The 24,029-nt window shown below is 37.4% G+C and overlaps 1 protein-coding gene across 1 annotated transcript in view; it reads left to right on the top strand.

Moving 5' to 3' along the window:
- The first annotated feature begins 3,164 nt into the window (after window positions 1–3,164).
- LOC134585613 (vomeronasal type-2 receptor 26-like) overlaps window positions 3,165–24,029 on the top strand; it is a 48,940-nt gene continuing 28,075 nt past the window's right edge. Inside the window, exons 1-2 of the mRNA XM_063441061.1 lie at window positions 3,165–3,409; window positions 5,326–5,524. Coding sequence (XP_063297131.1) covers window positions 3,165–3,409; window positions 5,326–5,524 — 444 coding nt within the window. The remainder of the gene's footprint in view (window positions 3,410–5,325; window positions 5,525–24,029) is intronic.

Genomic DNA, 24,029 nt, shown 5'->3' with positions numbered 1-24,029 from the left:
AACCAGATGCCATTAAATTTTCTGAAGTTATTTTAACCTGAACTGCATGTGTCAGTGTGAATTTACTTCTGCGTATACGCAATTTAATCATCTCAGATTTGGACAGGAACAGATAGTCATTCAAACATATTTGTTTGCTTAAAATAATCTATATCACCAAATAATTAAAATGTCATCAATGTATCTCTTCCATAGGGCCATGTTCGTGCCAAATAGGTTGTTGCTCCATATGGTAGATCTCTCCCAAAAATCCATAAAAATATTTTCATAACTTGGCGCGAACTTGGTCCCCATGGGAGTACCATTGATCATAATAATCATAATCATAATATCATAATAATAATAATAATCTGTAAATAAAATTCTTCATTAAAACTAAAAAGGAGTTATGAGTTAAAATTAATTAAATTGATTTTAATAAATGAAATCTTTCATCAACATCATTATCTCTTTCCAAATTAGATTTAACTGCATCAATACCTCTTTTGTGTTCTATTATAGTGTAAAGGGAGGTTACGTCTAAAGTTATCCACATAAAACTCTCTTTCCACTCTATCTTTTTTAGTTCTTGTATAAGGAGCTTTGTGTCTTTAAGATACGAGTTGGCATTTTGTGCATATTTTTGCAAGAAAAGATTTGTGATACTAACCTGTATCACCACATACAATTTCTTCAACACTTGACTTCAAATCTGGTTTTATATAAAGAAATACCCAAAACCATTTTCTATTTTTTCTATCCTTCTAAATAATACATATCCCTTTAAATGAATAGCTCAATCAGTGTTTCATCCCATTAAGTCTCAGTAATCCCAATTATGTAATGCTGCTTCATGTATGCCAACATCTCAATCTCCCCTATCTTCTTACACAAGCTTCTTACATTAGCAAACAGACATTTAAAGTTACCATTTGCTTCTTGAACTTTATTTGAACAACATGTATGTAATACCTTCTTGCTGTGTCTGCTAATATTACCACTCACCCCATATCCATCCTCCTGGACTTCTCGTGAATTTAATCTGTATCGTGAAATATTATTTAATAGAGAGTGTGTCAAATCATATCTCTAAAAAAAGTTAGGAAAAAAGGGGTGGGGGGAAAGAAAAAAGTTAAATAAGAAGAAACAAACAGAAAAAAACTATGTTTAAGCAGCAGTAAATGTATTTCCTTGTGCTATAATATGAAGAGAGTATATCCACTCAATAGTATAACAAAAAGAAAAAATATAGAAAAAAAAATAAAATATTATATATGTGCTCTAAAACAAAATAATGTGAAGAAAAAGGGGAAAGCTTCCCCCCCCCCAAAAAAAAAAAAATTTACAGGCAAAAAAGGGATACAAAAAGGAAAAAATGTTGTGGCATCCAGTTAAATAACAACTAATTTTTCAAATTAACATGGAAATGGGTATTAATAGGTCTTTATTAAAATGTCTTTATATGCTGAATATAGAAAAAGGTTATGTACTATCGAGAAATTATACATGGAACACTCTTCCTCCGACGCCTTTTATTTATCTTTCTGTTAAGTGATAAAACAAATATAGTTAATATCATGCAATGTGATTGTTGTTTATGTTTTGTATTTGTGATTTTGTCCTTTGTGCAACTAAGATGGCCACCTTACTTTTTCAATGTTTGATGTTTAAGAGTTTGTATACTGATAAAACTAATAAAAATTATAAACTTTATGTTTTTGAAAAGGTAGAAATTTGAGAAAAAAATAGAAAAATAAACAAAACAAAAAAAAGATGGAAAATATATATAAAAAAGATGGAAAATATATATAAAATAAAAAAGTGAAACAAAAATGTAAAAAATAAAGAAAATTATAAAAAAATATTATGAGAATAAAAAAATAAAGAAGCACTAAAGAAAAATAGGAAAAATAAAGGGGAGAAAGGGAATGGACTAACCTCTCTCTAGACAAATAGCCCAGGACAGGCATAAATCAAAAGATACACATAAAAACAGGCAAAATATCCTAATTTTTTTTAGAATACTGCATATTATATTCACATTAGATATGGGTGTCTGGATTGAGCATAAGTAACAGATGGTATTAATAAGTCACATGTCTTCCTTTGTCTCAGAATTCTGGAATATAGCTGCATATAAAGAGGGTCTTCATATATGTCCTTATATGGCCATAATTTTAGCTAAAATATCTGCCGCCATTTTGTTAATAGCTATAAAATCATGGACAAAGGACCACAAGGCTTGCTGTTTGTTTGTTCTCTGACTTTGATATCTCTCCTTTGATGACGATATCTCTCCCTGAGTCCAGCAATTAACATCTGAATACAAATATCCCATGGGAAAGCTCCTTCTTCTTGGTTGAGGTCATCTCAATTAATTTCCATCTAAATCCCAAAGTAAAGAATTGAGAGGCTAGTGTGCATGTGCACTGATATTAAGTGGTCTATGTGCCACTAGTGTCTCATTTTGAGCTTTGCTTACAGCTCATCTGTTAGTTTGGAGCCACTAGTTCTGGTCTTACATGACAAAGAGGTTCCCAAAATATTGAGAGATATCTGGGGTTCACCTGTGACCAACAGGAAAACATTCCCTGCTGGTAGAATACAACATGATGGAATTATTCCATCATGGGTCATTAAGGGAATTAATTCTGGCATGCATCATTAAGGGGTTAATAAGGACTATTATATAAAGTGGTCCATACATATCAGCATCCATAATTATAAAAGGGACACAGTAGAAATTAAAAATAGTATATAAAAAACACAGACATTAATTTTGTATGGGAAAAAGATAGGTCTGCTTTAACTAAAATTTACAATATTAATTGAATCTAAATCTAATGTGTTTTTTTTTTTAAATCAACCTAATATAAGATATGCAATGGGAATGTAATTTTAGAAAATAGACAATTTAGTTTGCTTAAACTTTAGGACTGGTGAACCATATATTAAAAATATTTTAGGCAATGGACAATTGCTTTATCCCAATGCACATGTTTGTTCCTAAATGCATTTGGCTCTACAGTGTATTGAGCTGTAAAGTATAAAAGAATGAGGAGCCCAAGCTTTATCAGAACATCTGATAGAGACAGGATATACTGATACCTGATGGGGAAAAATGCTAATGAATTCTGCATACACTTTGGATTTGAACGTGCTTTAATATTTACTCTGATAGAGCAATGTCACCATTTATATCTGCCGTCTTACAAGTTCTGTTTTCTGTGCTCGCTCTGCAAACTATGCTCCTCAAGCTTTCAACTCATAACTCAGCTACAATGTGTAATCTCCAAATAATACCATCTTTTGAGGACTATGAATATTATAAAGAAGGAGATATCATTATTGGAGGGATGTTTACTGTACATTCAGCAGCACTGGATTATACATTAACAGGCAAGAGGTTTGGTGAGATTATTTGCTTTGGGTAAGTCAGACTATTACAATTGAAAAAGTTATGTACACATACATTATTTTATTTTATTAGTTTGTTTTATTAAATTTCAAAATCGGAAAATATTTAGAAATACTCTATCACAGTAAAATGCAACCTATTGCCTTCTCGTAGCTTTTGTGGCATTTGCTAAATAAATAGTCATCTAAACATAATATTTTTATTTTCTTTCCCACCTACTGAAGCTATTGGTCCATAAGGTACAAGTGCACCCCTCCCTGTCACAGGTGCCTCATCTCAGGTCCCTATTTAGCCTTGTACTGCAGAGAGCCTCAGATGGAATTTTTTTCCCAAGTAAGTGGGTTAATCTCATAAGAGCAGACATTAGACTGTGAGAGTAGGACCTGCCAAAGATGGGGTACATTGACGTTGTGGCAGGCTTATGCAATGTATGATCATATAATGTAACTAAATCCCCATTATTTTTTGCCTAGATAAGGTGTTTTTAAATAAAACCTTTTAAAAACTAATAAAATCTGTCAACATTGAAGTTGCTGTTTAGTAGATAGGAGAGTGCGCTGGATCTTGTGTATTGTTTATTGTATAATATGGCCCCCAGCAGCACCCCATTTAAGCATGTTCAGGTGAGTGCAACCACCCCCCCATGTTCCATATATATACACACATATATATATATATATATATATATATATATATATATATATATATATATATATATATATATATATATCTCACTTAACTTAATTTGTTAATCGGCAACTTCCCAAAGTGATTCTTCCCAATGGATCACTAATTAGTAGGTATATAGAAGGTAGAAAAAAATGGGATACAGCTGCAAACCTAAAAAAAATAATATAAACAAACAAAATAACATAGTGTAGTATCCTCTATCCTCTGTCATATATTGTTTTAGAGCATACTACACCATGTTATTTTGTTTGTTTGTATTGTTTTTAGGTTTGCAGCTGTATCCCATTTTTTTCTACCTTCTAATTGGAAAATTAATGAATTTATATTAAAACCAGAAGAGAGTAAACTAGAACTGATTAAACAGGCCAACGACTTTTTGGAAATTAACAATAATGGGGAAGTTTAAGATAGTACATTATGGTGCACCTTGAAATGCTTTTTAAGAGGGATCCTGGATAAATAAAAAGGAAGGTAGAGATATACCTGAATTATATATTTCCCTGGCACAATTAGAAAGACAAAACAAAGTTACTCCTACAAAGAGGATTGCTGATGAGATAGAAATCATCCAGGATAAAATAATAGAAAAATTACAGAGAAATCACTATCACGCTTAAAACAGCACTGGTATTATAACAACAATAGGCCTGGGAAAGAACTGACCAGAAAATGTAAAATATATCATCAGCAACCCAGAATAAAACAAATAATATGTGATGGCAATATGATATATATTATATATATAATAGTATTTCACCAGCACAGATAGGAAATTCATTTAGTCCATGTTATAAATCACTTTATAATTTAACAGATCCGGAGGCTACAAATGCTGATATAAGATCATTTTTAAATGATCTGCATCTCCCTACCCTATCTCTAGAAAAAATAAATAGTTTGAATCATCCTTTTACAGCACCAGAAATATCAATAGCAATAAAGGAAATGACAAGAGGCAAAGCTCCAGGGCCGGATGGCTTTACAGCTCTATTCTTTCAAATTCTCGATCCAGTAATCAATCCACTCTTAAGTAGAATGTTTAACTCAATTAGGGAAAATGCTGGTTTCCCCCAGAAATGATGGAGTCCATTATTTCCCCTATTCTAAAACCAGGGAAAGATCCAAAACTAGTCATTAATTATAGGCCCATCTCCCTTATTAATATATATATATTAAGCTTTTTTCTAAGATCTTAGCACAAAGACTTAATAGAGTGATCCATGAACTTATTGATCCAGACCAGGCTGGGTTTATGCCGGGTATATCAGGAGAGGAGAACACCCGCAGGGTCTCAACATTCTAGATGAAATCCATCTTAAACAGACCCCCTCCATTTTAATGGCTCTCGATGCCAAAAAGGCTTTTGATCGAGTAAATTGGAGATTCATGCTGGAGACTCTGCGGGTGTTTGAAATAGATGGCATATTCTTAGTTCAAGTAAAGGCTCTCTGCATGAATTTAATGGCAAAAGTTAGAGGTCCCTAAATTAAGTCTAGCGCATTCAAAATCCAAAATGGCACATGGCAAGGATGCCCTTTGGCACCTCTGTTTTACGCATTATCAATTGAACCCTTAGCTGCTCTTTTTAGAAAAAATATTGAAATTAAAGGTATAAAGATTGGCCAGCAAGAACATACTATTACACTATATGCAGATGATGTTCTACTTTCACGCTCTTCTCCATGATCCTCAGTCCCAGCCCTTTTGAATGCAATAGATCTATTTTCCTTGTTGTCTAATTACAAATTAAATCTTTCTAAAACCCACATTTTGACATTTTATATGACTGAAGAACAGAAAAAGGATATAGGTAAATTCAACATACATCAAAAATGTATAGATTATTTAGAAATTAAGATCAGACCTAAAATACCGCAAACTCTTGGAATTCATTATGAAACCTTGTGGGGGGAACTTAACACATTATTGACTCAATGGAAGAGATTGGAAATCTCATGGTTGCAACGTCTTGGTGTATTAAAATCATATGTACTACCAAAACCTCTCTATTTGTTTAGAGCAATGCCATACCAAGTCTCAAACTCTATTCTGAAAAAAAATTGACTTGGCATTTTCTAACTTTGTTTGGGCATCTAAAAAACCTAGGATCCCAATCACAGTTCTTAAGAGAAGCACCTTACAAGATGGTTTGGGATATCCAGATATATATAATGGCAGAAGAGAAGGAAGGAGAATAATCTAGGTTGGTATAACATTGAAAAACATAGAATAGGAACCCTGAAACACCGGAGACAATAAAATAAAAATAAACTGACTGAAAGGTTTTATTGTAGTGAATGATTGTATACTGTCTATTTTTTTGTTTGTTTCTTCCTTTGTTCGACATAGAAAAATAAATTATAAGATATAACTACGTTGATGTAATGATACTTTTGACTAGGATGTAGAGCTTAAAAGAAATAATTAAAAGACAGAAAAGTGAGGATTTACTCAAGTATTTATTAAAGGATCACTATAGGGCCAAGAACACAAACATGTATTCCAAACCCTATAGTGTTAAAACCACCATCTAGCCCCCCTGGGCCACTCATGCCTCCATAGATATAGCAAAATCTTACTGTATTCAAGCCTTAAGCTGTTGATTTGCATGCGGTTTGCCTCAGAAAAACAAGCAGTCTGCTGACATCATCAGAAGTGGTAGACTGATCCAATCACAGTGCTTCCCGATAGGATTGGCTGAGACTGACAAGGAGGCAGATCAGGGGCAGAGCCAGCACAATTCAAACACAGCCCTGGCCAATCAGCATCTCCTCATAGAGATACATTGAATCAATTAATCTCTATGAGGAAAGTTCAGTGTCTGCATGCAGAGGGAGGAGACACTGAATGTTTGGATGCATTTTAGGCAGCCATGACCCAGGAAGGATCTCTAACAGCCATCTGAGGAGTGGCCAGTGAAGTTATAACTAGGCTGTAATGTAAACACTGCATTTTCTCTGGAAAGACAGTGTTTACAGCAAAAAGCCTGAAGGTAATGATTCTACTCACCAGAACAAATTCAATAAGCTGTAGTTGTTCTGGTGACTATAGTGTCCCTTTAAGTGATCACTGATATTAAATAAATACATCCATCAAGATATCTGTATACATATCTTATTATGAAATGTATATGTGTTTTCTTTTTTATTGTTGTTGTCCTTAATTGTATTTGTAATACATTATAAAAGAAAAATGTTATAAGTGTGTAATACAAGTCTGTCTCTTTTATATAAAATCTAAGAGTTTGACACGGAAACCTTGAAAGATCTTTGGCACTAAATAAAAAACAATCTACCCCCTCTCCCCCCCCCCCCCCCCCCCCCAAAAAAAAAAAAAAAAATAGATAGAAGAAAAGAAACAGAAGAAAAAATAAACCTTATATCTTGTGCTTAAATTAAACATATTTCCCCCATAGAAATAGTTAAAGGGACACTGTAGTCACCAGAATCACTGCAGCTTAATGTAGTTGTTTTGATGTCTATAGCTTGTCCCTGCAGGAATTCTAATGTAAGCACTGACTTTTCAGAGAAAGGGCAGTGTTTAGATTACTGCTAGGGACACCCAATCATTGCAAAGCATTGGATTGGCTGAGATAATCAATTCTGCTGATCTCAGCCAAGGAGGCAGGGGCAGAGCAAGCACCGGTGGACCCACGTGGAGCTGAAATAAAGGTAAGATTAAAACCTATTTAAGGGTGGAAAGGGGGGTTGGCCACCTAAATAGTCAAATACATGTTTATATTCCTGACCCTATAGAGTTCCTTAACCCCTTAAGGACACATGACATGTGCGACATATCATGATTCCCTTTTATTCAAGAAGTTTGGTCCTTAGAGGGGTTAAAGATAAACTCTTAGCGGATTTTCTAATTCTAGTCAATGTGTAACATTATCTGGATCTGCTAAGTATAAATCTGTAGTGTATATTGACAATGTGCATCCACCCTGAACCACTTTTGATGCGCAATCTCACTCACACATCTATAGTGATGCAGAATATAATTCTGGCAATGTTCCTTCTCCATTGCATACCCTGGCAGAAATTGTGAAATTTTGGCATTGATATTGAAAATATCAACAATCATGCAAACAAATGTCTTTTATTGAAGGATAGTGATCATATGAAGCCATTAATTATCACATAGTTGTTTGGCTCCTTTTTAAATCATAATGATAATAGAAATCTCCCAAATTGCCCTGATCATAAGTTTACATACCCTTGAATGTTTGGCCTTGTTACAGACACACAAGGTGACACACACACAAGGTAAAATGGCAATTAAAGGTTAATTTCCCACACCTGTGGCTTTTTAAATTGCAATTAGTGTCTGTGTATAAATAGCTAATGAGTTTGTTAGCTCTTGCGTGGATGCACTGAGTAGGCTAGATACTGAACCAAGGGGAGCAAAAAAAGAACTGTCAAAAGGTAATGGAACTTTATAAAGATGAAAAATTATATAAAAAGATATCCAAAGCTTTGAAAATGCCAGTCAGTACTATTCAATCACTTATTAAGAATGGGAAAATTTGGGGATATCTTGATACCAAGCCATGGTCAGGTAGACCAAGAAAGATTTCAGCCACAACTGAAAGAAGAATTGTCCGAGATACAAAGAAAAACCCACAGGTAACCGCAGGAGAAGTGCAGCCTGCTCTGGAAAAATACACTGTGGCTGTTTCAAGGAGCACAATACAAAGATACTTAAACAAAAAGGGGTCAACAAGGCCTATAGTGAAAAGAATACCATCCCCACTGTGAAGCATGGTGGTGGCTCACTGATGTTTTGGGCGTGTGTGAGCTCTAAAGGCATTGGGAATCTTGTAAAAATTCATGGCAAGATGAATGCAACATGTTATCAGAAAATACTGGCAGACAATTTGAATTGTTCTACATAAAGGCTGCGTGTGGGATTCTCTTAAACTTTTCAGCATGACAATGACCCTAAGCACAAGGACAGGTTGATCCTCCAGTGGTTACAAGCAGAAAAAGGTGATGGTTCCGGAGTGGCCATCACAGTCTGATGACCTTAATATCATCGAGCCACTATGGGGAGATCTCAAACGTGTGGTTCATGCAAGACAACCAAAGACAAATGGGCAACTGTACCACCTGCAAGAATTATAGGCAACTATTACAAAAGATTGCACACTGTCATTGATGCTAAACGGGGCAATACACAGTATTAAGAACTAAGGGTTCATGCCATGTTTTGTTTTTTATGATTGTGCTATGCAATTATAGCCTACAGTTGAATATGAATCCCATAAGAAATAAAATTTAAAAAATGTATTGCCTGCTTCATTCATGTTTTCTTTAAAAATGGTACATATATTACAAATTCTCCAAGGGTATGCAACTTGTGAGCACAACTGTATCTGACCCTTAGCTTGTCTGACTATTGTTGCTCTCTGTAATGCTGTCCTTGGTTGTCTCTTGATTCTCCTCTGTTGTCCTTGACCTTTTTGCCTGCTTGCAGACATTCTGTTCATCTGTCTTTGCCTCACTACTCTAATGACCAGTACGCGCTCCTGTCCTGTCTCCCTTTAGTTTGTGTGTTAGAAATAGGCTAGTCCTGACTCTATGGAGCCTATTTTCATCCCATTAATCATTGTCCAACAGTTATATATTGGATAAGAAAGGTTTCCCCTAAACAGCAGCTCCAATCGTGTGGAATCGAGTGGAAACGCTCTGTAAAAACTGATAGCAACTATATTCGTGACACCTACATTTATTTCCTTTATTGTGATTGGTTTGTACTGTGACAGCCTCTAGGAATAACATCTGTCATGTATTTTATTGGATGCATTGACATCTGTGGGGAAAGTTACAGAGCAAGGCAGGCAAGGGTTACCAATCATGTTGCAAGATAGGGTCACATTACAGTAACTGTCTACCATTTTGGTACACTAGGTAAACACAATATATCTCATTCTGTTCAGTGTGAAAAAAATAGAAAGTATTAGTAGAGCTCTTTTAATTACAGATAAGTCTTGTATCACTGCTCAGTCAGTGAGAGGGGAAGGTCACAACAGTGGCTCCTCACTGGTTACTGCTAAAAATGTTTAAGGAGGGGTCCAATCATTCACCTCTCTAAACATTAAATTATATCTGCTGCAGTACATTTTAGTGTCTGGGCAATGCTACATCTGACAGATGTTGAAGAAAATGCATTGTAGAACAAGATGTCTACACTTTTGTAATGGTTCACTTTCTAGCAGGTATATTGACACTTTAAGCAGCTCTGCCACTTTTCAGGTTTTGCTTTTAAATGAATCCCTTTTGGTTCCTCTATTTACCTTTTTATTTTATCATAGGGTGTAGAGACTACTTTTGCTTACAGTGAGCATGATCTTGGAAAATGTTTTATTTACCCACAATCCCCAGGTGAAAAGAATCCCACAGAAGGGCAAACTGTAGACATTATGAACAGAGGAGAATAAAATGGAGGAGCCCATGAGTCGAGATTTGGCACAAGGAAGAAAAGATAATAAATGTAAATAAATTAAAAGCGGTGAAGGAGAGATTGGAGTAATTAAGATACAAGGGGCAACTGAAAGGAAAAAAATAACAGTGCTGCTTTCCATTTGTCCAAGGAAAGCTATCAGACAGTAAACCAGATGCAGAGACCTTTGCTGTGGGGTGAAAATACAAAGCAAAAACAGCCAAAATAAATGGTGTAGGCACATTACATTTTGCCATAACATTTCTCAAATAGTGGATACTATCAAAAGCCTTCACTGCATCCAATGAAAGGAGCAGAGAAGGAACTCATGACTCTTTAATTTGATGTATTAAGTTGATGACTCACTTGGTTCCAACTGGTGCTTGTCTGCCTTTTACAAATCTTACTTGGTCTCTATCAATCATAAAGGGGATAATGTTTGCTAACCTATTAGCCAGAATCTTAGCATCTAATTTGGTGTCATTGTTAATCTACAAAATAAGCCTGAAATTCATACATTTATCTGGACTAGGCATGTGCAGGCTGAGGCTGGGATGCCCAGGAGCAGCTACTTCCCGGCAGGAGCTCCGTTACCCCCCCCCCTCGGACCGGTGGGGGTTATCCCGGTCCACCCCTGAGAGGTTGTCTGGAGCTAATGGACACACAGAGCACAGCTGACCAGGCTGACATACTCATCTGCGACTCTCCCAATATGGCGGCAGCCGCGTGTCCTCCTGGTACCAGTAAAGCATGGCAGGATATTGAGTCTAAGCTGGACAGACTCTTTAATAAATTTTGGAAGCAAATAACAAGCAGGAAGCCCCAACAAGCTCCACCACAGCCCCAACAAGCTCCACCACAGCTAAGCGAAGCAGTCACCATTAAAATCCACCAACGCAAAAGGCGTCGAAGACGGGACCGGAGGCACAAACAAAAATGCAGAGCCTGCCCCACGTCAAGCACTCGCCTCCACCTTAAGCCACCACAATCCCGCACCGGACGTGAAGCACCACCAGGACAGATCCGACCACCCGACAAAACAAGCTTCCACCACCTCAAGCCGCGAACCCGGCACTCAGCCAGAGACTTGCCTTTGTTGTTCCAGGTATCAAGGACTCCCAGGGTCTGCACCTGGCGCCCAGAAGGGATCGGATGAGCACAAGCAGTAAACAGCAGCCTGCCAGGCATGTCCCACTATAGCCGATCCTCCACACCATGCCTTTGATCACATGAACTGCTCTCTGCACATTAACTAATCGTAAAGTAGCAAGCGTTTAAACATGTCATTATTTCACCTGCTAAAGAGTTTATTGTCGTAGTTCCTTACATGCCTTTACCTTAACCGTTCATGTATTATGTTATTCACTAGTCTCATCTCATGGGGCGACTCACACTTGATTTATAACTAGTGGTGGAGCTGCTGATATAAATACACAGTTGATAACGTGCAAGCTACACCCTAAACATGTCAGCCATCTTTCACAACAATGTACTGCTATATACTCATACCCTCAGTGCAACTAGCCATGATATACGCACGTTCAGCCTAGCATGCTCAAATATAACACACTTCTGCCTAAAAAAATAAATAATAATAATAAAAAAAAAAAGGAATGCAGCTTCAGAATTAATCTAAATTGTATGCTGGGTAAAGGTACAGGGTCAAAGTTTACTCAATGATGATGAATAGGGGGCGGACCGAACATCGCATATGTTCGCCGTCCGTGGCGAACGCGAACAAGCTATGTTTGCCAGGAACTATTCGCCAGCGAACCATTCGGGACATCACTACCAGTGACTAACAGCTCATATTATTCTCTGTGGGAAGAACTTGGTCACCGGTTCTAGCCCTGTCTCTACTTTCGTCAGCTTTCCTTAGATCTAAAAATGTATTAATTTCTAATACGTATGTATAATTCTTGCTGGATTTTACATTCACATTTCATTAATTTATTTGATAGTTTAGATGTCCTATTAATTACTCAATATTTTAAGCTGAACACTTTCACAGATTTGTTCTGATGATGTACATTAACAATTGCAGTAAGTTCAGTAAATACAAGGTCAGTCAGCTCCGAGAATCTTCTGTAGGTGCCCAAGAATCAGAATCGCCTTGTAAGAAGCCAAAATATTTTCTTATCCGACGGAGCATATTTTTTTTCCTTATTAGCATAGAATTTTAAACTCCTAGTTACATATGAAGGTTAACTTTAAATGTTATTTTAGCACAATGACTGGATCAATACAGGATTATGTAGATGGTCATATTTGATTTAGTAAAAGTTAGCATAAGTTGATTAGCATCATTAACTTACATATTAAAATTTATTAACATTCATGAATCACTTGTCTATATAAGGAATCTATGTAGAAACAATTTGGATCAGATCTCCTTCTTGATCTCTATGGATAGATACTGAATCTACAGTTGGCATTGGTATGTTATATTTTGTATTGACTTTTTCTGACAAGCATTTATACTTTAACAATTACTATTTTGGGGGGGGTTTGTAACTTCTGCTTATTTTCTTAATAAAAATATTAAACCTTTTAGGTGCAAATGTTCTCACTGCCCTTTTCTGAAAATATTGTAATGGCGTTGCTTATTCTTGTTTTAGAACAGAATAAACTCCAACATTTGGAGTTTAATGCACTAAAACAAGTTTACTTCTTTCGGCTCGCTCTGCTGCATAGAGAAGCCCATGGCAGTTGAATATAAGCATAGCATATTGAGAGGTAATAAGAGTCAGATAATTTATTAAACTCTAGAACTATCATCACTATACTATGATAAAATCCTGATGGGTCAATTTAGATAATTAAGGTTCTGAGACCTTCCAAAGAAATCACAAGTAAAATGAAGATTCTGAGTCATTTCAGTAGATTCGGAATCCAGAATTTGGTTTGCGGTGGTTACCAGTAGTAACCGGTAGTAGCCACTGCCACTTAACCAAACTTAAATATCTAATTCACACTAGTTTGAGATATTCTTTTTCTATTTTTTGTTAAAGAGTCACAACAGGCTAATTTTTTCTTCATTTCAGGGCTTCACTGGCAATTATCAGATTTAATTTTCCAATCAAGCTAATATAATGTCAGTCAAAAACTTTCAGAAACTGAAAATGTATAAATTCTGAAATATCAATTTTGAAGAACTGAACAAGTCACTAGTGGATCAACCTACATCACATAGATTTAACTAAACATCTATTCCTTACGTAGTCTCTCTCTCTCTCTCTCTCTCTCTCTCTCTCTCTCTCTCTCTCTATATATATATATATATATATATATATATATATATATATATATATAATCATGATATATATATAGTGTATTAGGAAAGCATACAATTGAAATCTTACTTTTCTATTTTTGTGCTTAGCTTTTGTATTGAAACATGTTTATTTCATTTTGATCACGTCAGCTCTCTCTCCCATGTCCATGTTACGGTGAGGTATATCTGAATGAGTCATACCATGAAATGCTATTACTCTTCTGTTTATGTTGTTTGTTCAGGAGGAGGGAACGTCAAATTCAACCAACCAGTTTTGATTGAACTTTATCTGCATTACCAAGTGGGGTTATGATAGTTGTTGTCCAATAACAGCTCGTATCAGCAAACAGTGTACTATACTGTGTGTACTACATCTCCTCTGTCCCTTTAAAAATAAATCTTAATATTTTCATTCTACAGACCCTCTGTGCGCCATTATGTGAATGTTCTAATGTTTCTTGTTGCCATTGAACAATTAAACAATAATCCAGATATATTACCGAACGCTACACTGGGATATCACATTTATGATTCGTGCTTAGATACGAGGAAAGCTCTAAAAAATGTTTTCCACATTTTATCTGGAACTTGGAAAACTGTCCCTAATTATTCATGTAGGAAATATGGGAAGCTGGCCGGTTTTATTGGAGATCATTATTCAGTCACTACAATACCCATGGCACAAATACTCAGTGTTCTTGGATATTCACAAGTAAGTAAACAGTGTTTTTATAAAATTGCAAAGCAATTAATCTATTTGTATCACATTTCCTATTTGCTCCAGAGATATTTACCTAGTAGGGGAACAATTTCTCTGCCTGAACCCCATACAGTCCCCACCATTGCCCCACATAGCACATACATTACTGCAGTTCAACTTCATTACTGCATTCTAGCAGAAAGAGAGAGGCAAGGCTCAAAGCACACTAAAAACAAGCTATTTCTACTTGTTTTTTACTACCCTATACTATATAGAAACGTAGCACTATTCAAGTAATTGCAATTAGTATATGTGGGTCTTGTGTAAACAATGTGAATAGTTATTCCTTGTGTGTTGATTGTGACCCACCTACAAAAGGCTATCCAACTAAACTTGTACAGGGTTAAAATATGTGATTATTCCAAACCATTTCAGCAGAAAAACAAACAGACATTTTTCGGGATCTAAGAAGTTCATGATGCTGTTTGGCTAAGTTAACTTTAGGTAACAAAAAAATACAAGAAGGCAATTAGGCCACTCAACACAGCTGGATAAATGGTGACAATACTGTGCTGACTTGCAGTATTGGCTGCAATATTGCCTGCCCTAATGGCAATACAATATCATCCATCTTGAAATATTAATTCTGAGTTGTCAAAATGTGATTATTATATATCTGGTTTAAAAAAAAAAATAGTAAGTGGGAGAACTTACTTTTGTAATAATTGATCCCAATCTTTTTCCTTTTTATATCCTGTATTAATAAAATAACAATGGGGAGCAGAAGTCGTTTCAAGCTGGCATTTATCCAAAAATAAAAAGGAAAAAGTCAGTGGTCAACTGGAAGGCATCCATTTTGTATGTGAGGTGGGTGAAGAAAGGGTTGACCTACTTCAAACTGGCATTACTGTGACTCACATTTTGTGTCATGTCCCTAAATGCAATAAGAACTGACACTAACTTCCATATTATTGTCCAATCTTTAGGACTTAGTGGGGAGTCAATGCCAATGGAAAGGTAGGAAGCTAGACTATGGATTGCCCTATGCTGTTCCCAAAAATATTTTGAGCATGTCTGAAGTGAAGTTCCACTGTGTGCTGACATCCTGACATAGACGGTGTGGGAAGCCCTGACATAGAAGGTGTGGGGTTAGCTAGCCCTAACACTATGGTGGAAATATCAAGCAATCCTCCTGAAATGTTCAAGTATGTTTACACCTATGTGTTGTCTTACCAAATTGTACCCGTCACTAGAAGAAGAACAGTGCACACCTATAAATGTACCATCTCAGGTAGCTTTGGCCTTGGTAGAGGCTCCATCAGTAATCACAAACCAAACAAGCAGATTGGTGACTGATAGCTCTCCCAAGCAATTTTACACCATCTCTCATTGCCTGCAAAATGTTTGCTGAAGTGTGCTTTTCATCCTTAACTTCCACATGTACCAGGAGAGATCGATGGCCCCCTCTACGCTACAGATCCATTGCCAGGATAAACCACCTCAGCTACCACCACCATGCCTAGTCACTGTGGACAGCCACCAGTATGCCATCAGGGAGAAAAAGGCATGCTGGCAACTAGGAGCATTCTATAAAACTGTGGTGAAATTCCCCCACTGACCTACATCCTTATCCATCTGCTAATTCAATAGTAGCACACATGAATGGTAAAATGACAGGGCTATGTTCCTGCTGAATATGAATCAACTTAGTTGTAACGGAGCTCCGTGTACCCCGACCGAGTACCCTCCGTTGATGGATGCTCCTAGCGCTCTCAGAGGACTCCAAGCACTGCAGACGACACCACAACCACCGCAGGCTCCACAACCGCCGTAGCTTAACTGGAGCCGGGCCGTCTTCCTTCCACCCTGGAATGAACCTTCAGCATTCAGGACCGTGTGGGGAAGATCTCTCCTCCTGGAGAGCGTATCCGGAACAAGCTCTTAAAAGAGCTAAGTGATTAAGAGCTCAGGGGAATATGCAGCGCATAGCAATCCCCAGTGTGATATAGCAGTTCCCTCCAATAACGAGACAAGGCTACGTATTGAGGGTCAGAAGAGGTCTGAGGACTGGAACACCCAGCCTGCTTTTTATTAGGATAGGATACACACAGGACACTCCCAGGGGGAGGATGAAATTGACCAATCACATGCATGGTAACACCCCCACGTCTCCTCCCCTCAGATAAACACATAACCCAATTAAAACGTACATTATTTTACCTAAGTTCTGGATGTACCCCAAAAACAGGGGGTACAGCTTTAAGTCTGGTATCCCCAAATAGCCCTGGTTCAGGGGAACAGTCTGTCCAAAAATCAGCCCATTCGGATGAATGGTTCGGGAGATACAGAGCTCCAAAGTTTTGACCGACCGCACAGACCAACTAGCCGAAAATGGTTCCATGAGTTTTGGCCTTGCGGTCGGTCTCCGTTCGCATGGTAAAATAGACGAAATTCTTGCCATCCATTCGCATCTTCGTGATCGCTAGAATCCCCATACTAAGTTAAGTATAACTACCGAACGGCCGGTCGTTCGGTAGTTTCCGTACGCAGTTCGGGATGTCTGGAGGTCTTAGCGGTATTCGCCTGTTTGCGCTTCCGATTTCAGTTCCATGCGTTCACAGGCAAACACCGCTGTTCGTACGCAAGATGGCCGCGAACACGTGTAAAAGTCCCGAAATGGCGGCCACCTATTCAGAGCACAAAGAATTCGTATGAAATCATACGAACGGCTGTATTCTCCAGTAATGGTATTCCCATGCAATATATTCGTCTAAATCCCCTGGCTGTTCGGTTATATTAGCAGTCCAGACCTACAGCATAGTTAAAGGGCTAGAGACAGCCTAATACAAATCCATATGCCCGAATATAGGGTTTACAGTGCAATATAGTCCAGGCCCATAGTCGCAGGGGAGGAGGCAGGCAAGCATGCCTCTCCAGGACAAAGTGGCGAAGGGCACTTCGTCACATTAGTTAGCTACTTAAAGAGCTCCCTTTCTGTCATGATGAAGGAAGCTCCTACTTCAAAAATCAGCTAAGCAATCAGGCTGATTATTTTGTTAGCCTGATGTTTTGACATGCCCACAGCATGAAGTCCAAAAATATGTGCAAGATGGGCTGAGAAACAAATCCCTGAGATGATGTGCACTGGAAGTCTGTTTGTACCTGTCACCTAAAGGAAATAGGCTTAGCATCTCCCATACTCTACCATCAATACTGGAGGAAGTATTGATGGTGGTAGTCGGTTGAATCAGATACAGCACCACTGGACCTGCTACTTCCTCTAGTACTTTCTCATTCTGTTTGGAAATGGAGGTGGTGCTGTTAATACTAATCTCACTGGGTGAGTTACTTATGGCACTGGTAGAAGATGATGCTCCAACTGCTTCCATCACATTAGGTGATTCTACTGCAGATTGAGATGGATTTAGACAAACTGGAGAGTGCAGAGGACAAACAGAAAATAGTGGACAGCTGCCTCTCCTCTATGAACTTTCATCTTGTTATTCATTTGTATCATAATCAAGTTCCTCCTGGGACAGTCTAAAATGTCTGGGGTGGTGGGGGAAATTGCAATATCATCACCAGATTCCTCACCACCATCTCTAAAAGACCAGATATTACTACTTGGGTACTCTTGTTTACCTCTTTGGAAACCATTTCTTGCCAATAGTAACACTGAGGGCATGTACAAGGTTCTGTTTGAGCTCTCCCTTATTTGCTTCTTGAGGGGACAACAAGAAATAGGGGTTAACACATACAATGGCATGTTTCATTGATCCCTTGCTTTGAACAAGATGAAATACGCTTGAACTAGCTGAAGTAGGTGCAGTGCCAGTGGAAGTGGCAGCACAAGATATTACAGCAACAGACTGAGAAAAATCAAATTGCTTCTTGGAGAGTGAATTGGATATATTGGGCATGATGCTAATCCCTCTAACCTACTACTAATTATGATGGTGGGGGTGTAAGCAGTTCTCATGGCTGAGGCCAAGGAACAGGTGTTCAGACTCCCAGAGGCCATGGCGTTACTGCTAGTGGTGGATTGTGGAACACAACCCATTGCCCTAAACTTCCCCCATTTCTTCTTGGACTTAGGATGTGTCACGTATTCATCCGCCTATAGAAATGTGGTTAATGACATTTACTGTCCATACAGGAAAAGTTGTGCCGAGCAGCAACCTAATCCACAGAAGGGTTAATGCTGAGCAGCAATTATGCAAATGAAGCCTGGTAACTGACTTTGGGGTCAAAGGCCGGTTACAGCCTATCAGAACTAAAGGAGGGGTATTTAGGCCCAGTTCTCATCCTGCTCAGTGCCCTGTCGTGGTTTCCCTTGTGGTTGTCCGAGAGCGCATTCCTGTTATTAGTTTTCTACCTGGTTTTTGACTTTGGCTTTGTTTATTGACTTCTCTATATTCTGGTATCCTGACTCCTGGCTTTCCTCATCGCTGCGTCCCTTTCTGTGTTCCCTGACCTCGGCTAGTATTTTTGACTATTCTATGTACGTTAAATCCGGCCATTCTAAGGACCGGTAATACGTTACTTATTTGTCATCCGTGCTATACAGTTCTACGTGCTGGATCCTGACAGGGTGTAACCATGATGATGGTGGGTTTGTTTTTCTTATTAAAATGTGTTTTTAAAATGGGTGATTGTGTATTGTTTAACTTTAATGTGTTGCAAACTGGGTTGCTGCTTGGTGTTACTACTGTGCCTTTATTATGTTTGATATTGCAAATTTGTACATTAAACACTGGACTGAACACATAAAAAAAAATAGGATTTTCTTTCTCCAAAAATTTAACAAAAAAAGAATTTGCAAAATAAAATAAAAAAATACCAAATATAAATTGGTAATTAGGTCAGTATTAAAGGGATACTGTAGTGCCAGGAATACAAAACCGTATTCCTGGCACTACCACTCCCCCTACATCCCCCCTCCCTCGTGTCTCCACCCCTCCACTTCCCGGTAAATAAAGGGTAAAAACCCTTTATTTACTTATCTTTTCCCAGTGCTGATATCCCTCAGTGGAGGGTCAAGTCCCCACCCCCACCTCCATCCACGAGTAGCGGGGTCTAATGCCTCCCCATTATCAATGCTTTCCTACAGGGAAAAATCTGATGCTAGAGGTCCTTTTCAATTTAGGAAGCCCTCTAGTGGCTGTCTAGTAGTTTTAATGGAACTGCAATGTTTTACATTGCAGCACTAAGTGCAAAGAGGACAGTGCACCCATATCACTTAAATTAGCTGAAGTGGTCTGGGTGCTTACATTGTCCCTTTAAGTGCCAAAGACTATCAGTACGATCCTTCACTAACCCTAAACAACAGAGTCACACTAGGATGAATTAAACAGGCTATCTCATTCTACTACTCAACATTTGCACGAGTGCCAATATAGGAGTAGCTAGGCAAGAGGAACTTTTTTCTTCTTTTTTGTACTTTTAGTGAACAACAAACTTCCCCAAATAGATTTTCTTTCTCCAAACAATTAACAAAAATTTAAAAAATAAAAATTTTTAACATCTATGTATTTACAGTTGTGCTCAAAAGTTTGATTACCCCGGCAGAAATTTTAAAATTTTGGTATTGGTTTTGAAAATATGACTGATCATGCAAAAAAAGTATTTTATTAAAGGATAGTGGTCATATAAATCCATTTATTATCACATTGCTGTTTAGCTCATTAAAAAAAAATCATAATAACATAAATCACCCAAATGGCCATAATAACATAAATCACCCAAATCAAAAGTTTACATTATTAATATTATTATTTTATTATTTTTTATTTTATTTACATACCCTTGAATATGTGGCCTTGTTGCATACATACAAGGTGACACACACAGGTTAAAAAGGCAATATAATAATAATAATAATAATAATAATAATAATAATAATAACAATGATAATAATAATAATAATAATAATAATAATAATACTAAGGTTAATATCCCACACATGTGGCTTTGTAAATTGCAATTAGTGTCCATGTATAAATAGTCACTGAGTTTGTTAGCTCTCACGTGGATGCACTCAGCAGGCTAGATACTGAGCCATGGGGAACAGAAAATAACTGTGAAAAGACCTGCGTAACAATGTAATGGAACTTTATAAAGATGGAAAATGATACAAAAAGATATCCAAAGCCTTGAAAATGCCAATCAGTACTGATCAATCACTTATCTCTTGATACCAAGCCAAGGTCAGGTAGACCAAGAAAGATTTCAGCAACAACTGCCAGAAGAATGGTTCAGGATACAAAGATAAACTCCACAGGTAATCTCAGGAGAAATGCCGGCTGCTCTGGAAAGATACGGTGTAGTTGTTTCAAGGAGCACAATATGACGGTACTTGAATAAAAATGAGCTGCATGGTCGAGTTACCAGAAAAAAGCCTTTACTGCGCCAATGCCACAAAAAAGCCTGATTATAATATGCGACAACACCTTGACATGTCTCACAGCTTCTGGCACACTGTAATTTGGAGTGACGAGACCAAAATAGAGCTTTATGGTCACAACCTTAAGCGCAATGTTTGGAGAGGAGTCAACAAGGCCTAAAGTGAAGCACTGTGGCCCACTGTGAAGCATGATGGGCTCGCTGATGTTTTGGGGGGTGTGAGCTCTAAAGGCACGGGGAATCTTGTGAAAATTGATGGCAAGATGAATGCAGCATGTTATCAAAAAATACTGCACAGCTTTTTCACTAAACCATCAGGTCCTGTAAAAAAAAGAATCAGAGAGGATAGTACCAGTCTATCCTAGGCATGAACCCTGTATATTAGACAATTGCAAAATGGTGGAACACTAAGTTCCAAAAATTGGTAAATGTTATATATACCATAAAATAGAATATCAAATAGTGCATGGGGTAGCTAAAGGAGGGCTAAGACTAAAATCAGTAAATGTGTATCTAATCAGGCTTTATTACATTGTGCCTCAGATACACTAACTGAAATAGACAAAATAAGAGATAGCAGATAGGGGGTAAGGAATCTCAGAGAACAGTTGTAATAGTGGAAACTGGTTCTAATATTGCAGGAAGTAATCATATGGCAAAAGGTAACAAGGTGATGTATGTATCTCCACTTGTATACCTTGTAACAAGGTAAATAGAAGACTACTATGACCCAAAGAAGAGTATAACAGCTAGTCAATACCTCAACTGGTTTAAGGAGAACAACAGCTTACTACCAGCACAGGAAAGAAAATGAATACCTGCAATAGAGCAGAATACCTCAGTTGCTGTGCTAAGTCAGCAACTTACCAATACCAAAGAACCATCCCCCTTGCAGAACAGCTAACCCAGATTCTAAGATAGATGGTGGTAACTGGTTCTTATATTGCAGGAAATAATCATATAGCCAAAGTAACAAGGTACTAGTGCTGTATCTATCTCCACTTGTACACCCTTACTAAAAAAGGTAAATAAAAGGTTACTATGACTCAAAGGAGAATATAAAAAGTGACAGTAGGCTAATACCCCAGCTGTTCTAAGGAAAGCAACAGCCTACTACCAGCATATGACAGGAAATTAATGCTTGCAACAGAGAATATTACCTATGTTGCTGTTCTAAGCCAGCAACTTACCAATACCAAATAACCATCCCCCTTACAGAGCAGCTACCCAACCGACACTAATAATATATTTTATATAATTATCTACAAAATCAAATGTGCATAGAGCAAAGTGAAAGTGAGAAAAAAAAAAAGCAAGTGAGCCCGATGGCTGTTTCGTTGCTAGATGCAACTTTGTCAGGGAACAAAAACAAGAAAATACTGGCAGACAATTTGCATTCTTCTGCACAAAGGCTGCGCATGGGACTCTCTTGGACTTTCCAGCATGACAATGACCCTAAGCACAAGGCCAGGTTGACCCTTCAGTGGTTACAGCAGAAAAAGGTGATGGTTCCGGAGTGTCCATCACAGTCTCCTAACCTTAATATAATCAAGCCACTCTGGGTAGATCTCAAACATGCGGTTTATGCAAGACGACCAAAGAATTTGCATGACCTAGAGGCATTTTGCCAAGAGGAATGGGCAGCTATACCACCTGCAAGATTTAGGGGCCTCATAGACAACTATTACAAAACACTGCATGCTGTCATTGATGCTAAAGGGAGCAATGCACTGTATTAAGAACTAAGGGTATGCAGACTTTTGAACAGAGGTCTTTTCATTTTCTTCTTTGTTGCCATGGTTTGTTTAATGATTGTGCCATTCTGTTATAACCTACAGTTGAATATAAATCCCATAAGAAATAAAAGAAATGTGTTTTGCCTGCTCTCTCATGTTTTCTTTAATATGGTACATATAACACCAATTCTCCAAGGGTATGCAAACTTGAGAGCACAACTGTATAGTAAAAACCACAGAAAAGAAAAAATAAAAGAGTTACCTGTGCACTATCCCAAATCCCTATGCATTATTAAATAACTGGATGCTTTTAGTATCACTCCAATGGCTATTAGGTGGAAGTTAAGCTGCCAGAATTTACCCATTGATAAAAGAAGCTGAAATAGACTTACACCAACTGTTCAGAAGAGTATGCGGTCTATAGTTAATCAGTTTACAGTAACAAATAATCATCAAATAAACTATAAAATAATATCAATGCTTAACTAAATCTGGTTCAAACTTGCAGACATTGTATTTCCTGGTAATAAATTATAAGGTGAAAGAGAACATTTTTATTTTTTTAGATCAGTTATGGAGCTACAGACTACCTTCTGGGAGATAGAAGTATCTACCCATACTTTCTAAGGATGGTTCAAAATGACTATGTGCATTACTCAATATTGTGTAAAATATTAAATCATTTTGGCTGGAACTGGGTTGGGATTATTTCATCAGAAGATCCCTCAGGGGAGCAAGAAATTCAAGTTCTGTTAAAATTCATGGCCACCTATGGAATTTGTGCTGCTTATATAATAAGAGCTAATGCAGACTCGATACAACAAAAAAGCATTAGTCTACAAGTTGCTAAAAAGTCTTCTGCTCAGGTTATTTTACTCTGTGGATCGTTTTCACTACCTGTTTTGTATTTATTAAAAGAATATAAACATATGATACATAACAAGACAATAATTCTCCCCCCTTTATGGGCTTTCAACAGTTACTTCTTTGATTGGAAGTTAGAACCATTGTATTATAGCTTGGCTCTAGAATTTTTTCCAATATGGATTCCAGGAATTGAGGTTTTTTTTGACAATGTTCACCTTTCAAGGTTTCCAAATGACACACTACTTCACCATTTATGGATGTCACATTCTTCATGTTTATTGCCCAATAACCCTAAAAATCTTTATTATGCATCTCTGTGGGGATATGATCGGAGAAACTGCACTGGGAAAGAAAAATTGCAATTTATGAAAAATTACATCTTCATAGGAGTTTCTCCACGAGTGTATCATGCAGCGGAAATCATGGGTCTTGCTTTGAATGATATGCACTCATTGTTAAATTCTCAGTATCCTGATAGAAACCTAAAAAGCTATCGTTACAAATTTAAGGTAATATACTCTT

This window comes from Pelobates fuscus, chromosome 1 (genome assembly GCF_036172605.1).
Source record: "Pelobates fuscus isolate aPelFus1 chromosome 1, aPelFus1.pri, whole genome shotgun sequence".
NCBI classification, from domain to species: Eukaryota; Metazoa; Chordata; class Amphibia; order Anura; family Pelobatidae; genus Pelobates; species Pelobates fuscus.
The sequence above is the reverse complement of the archived record's forward strand: the minus strand, read 5'-3'. Positions and strand labels throughout refer to the sequence as shown.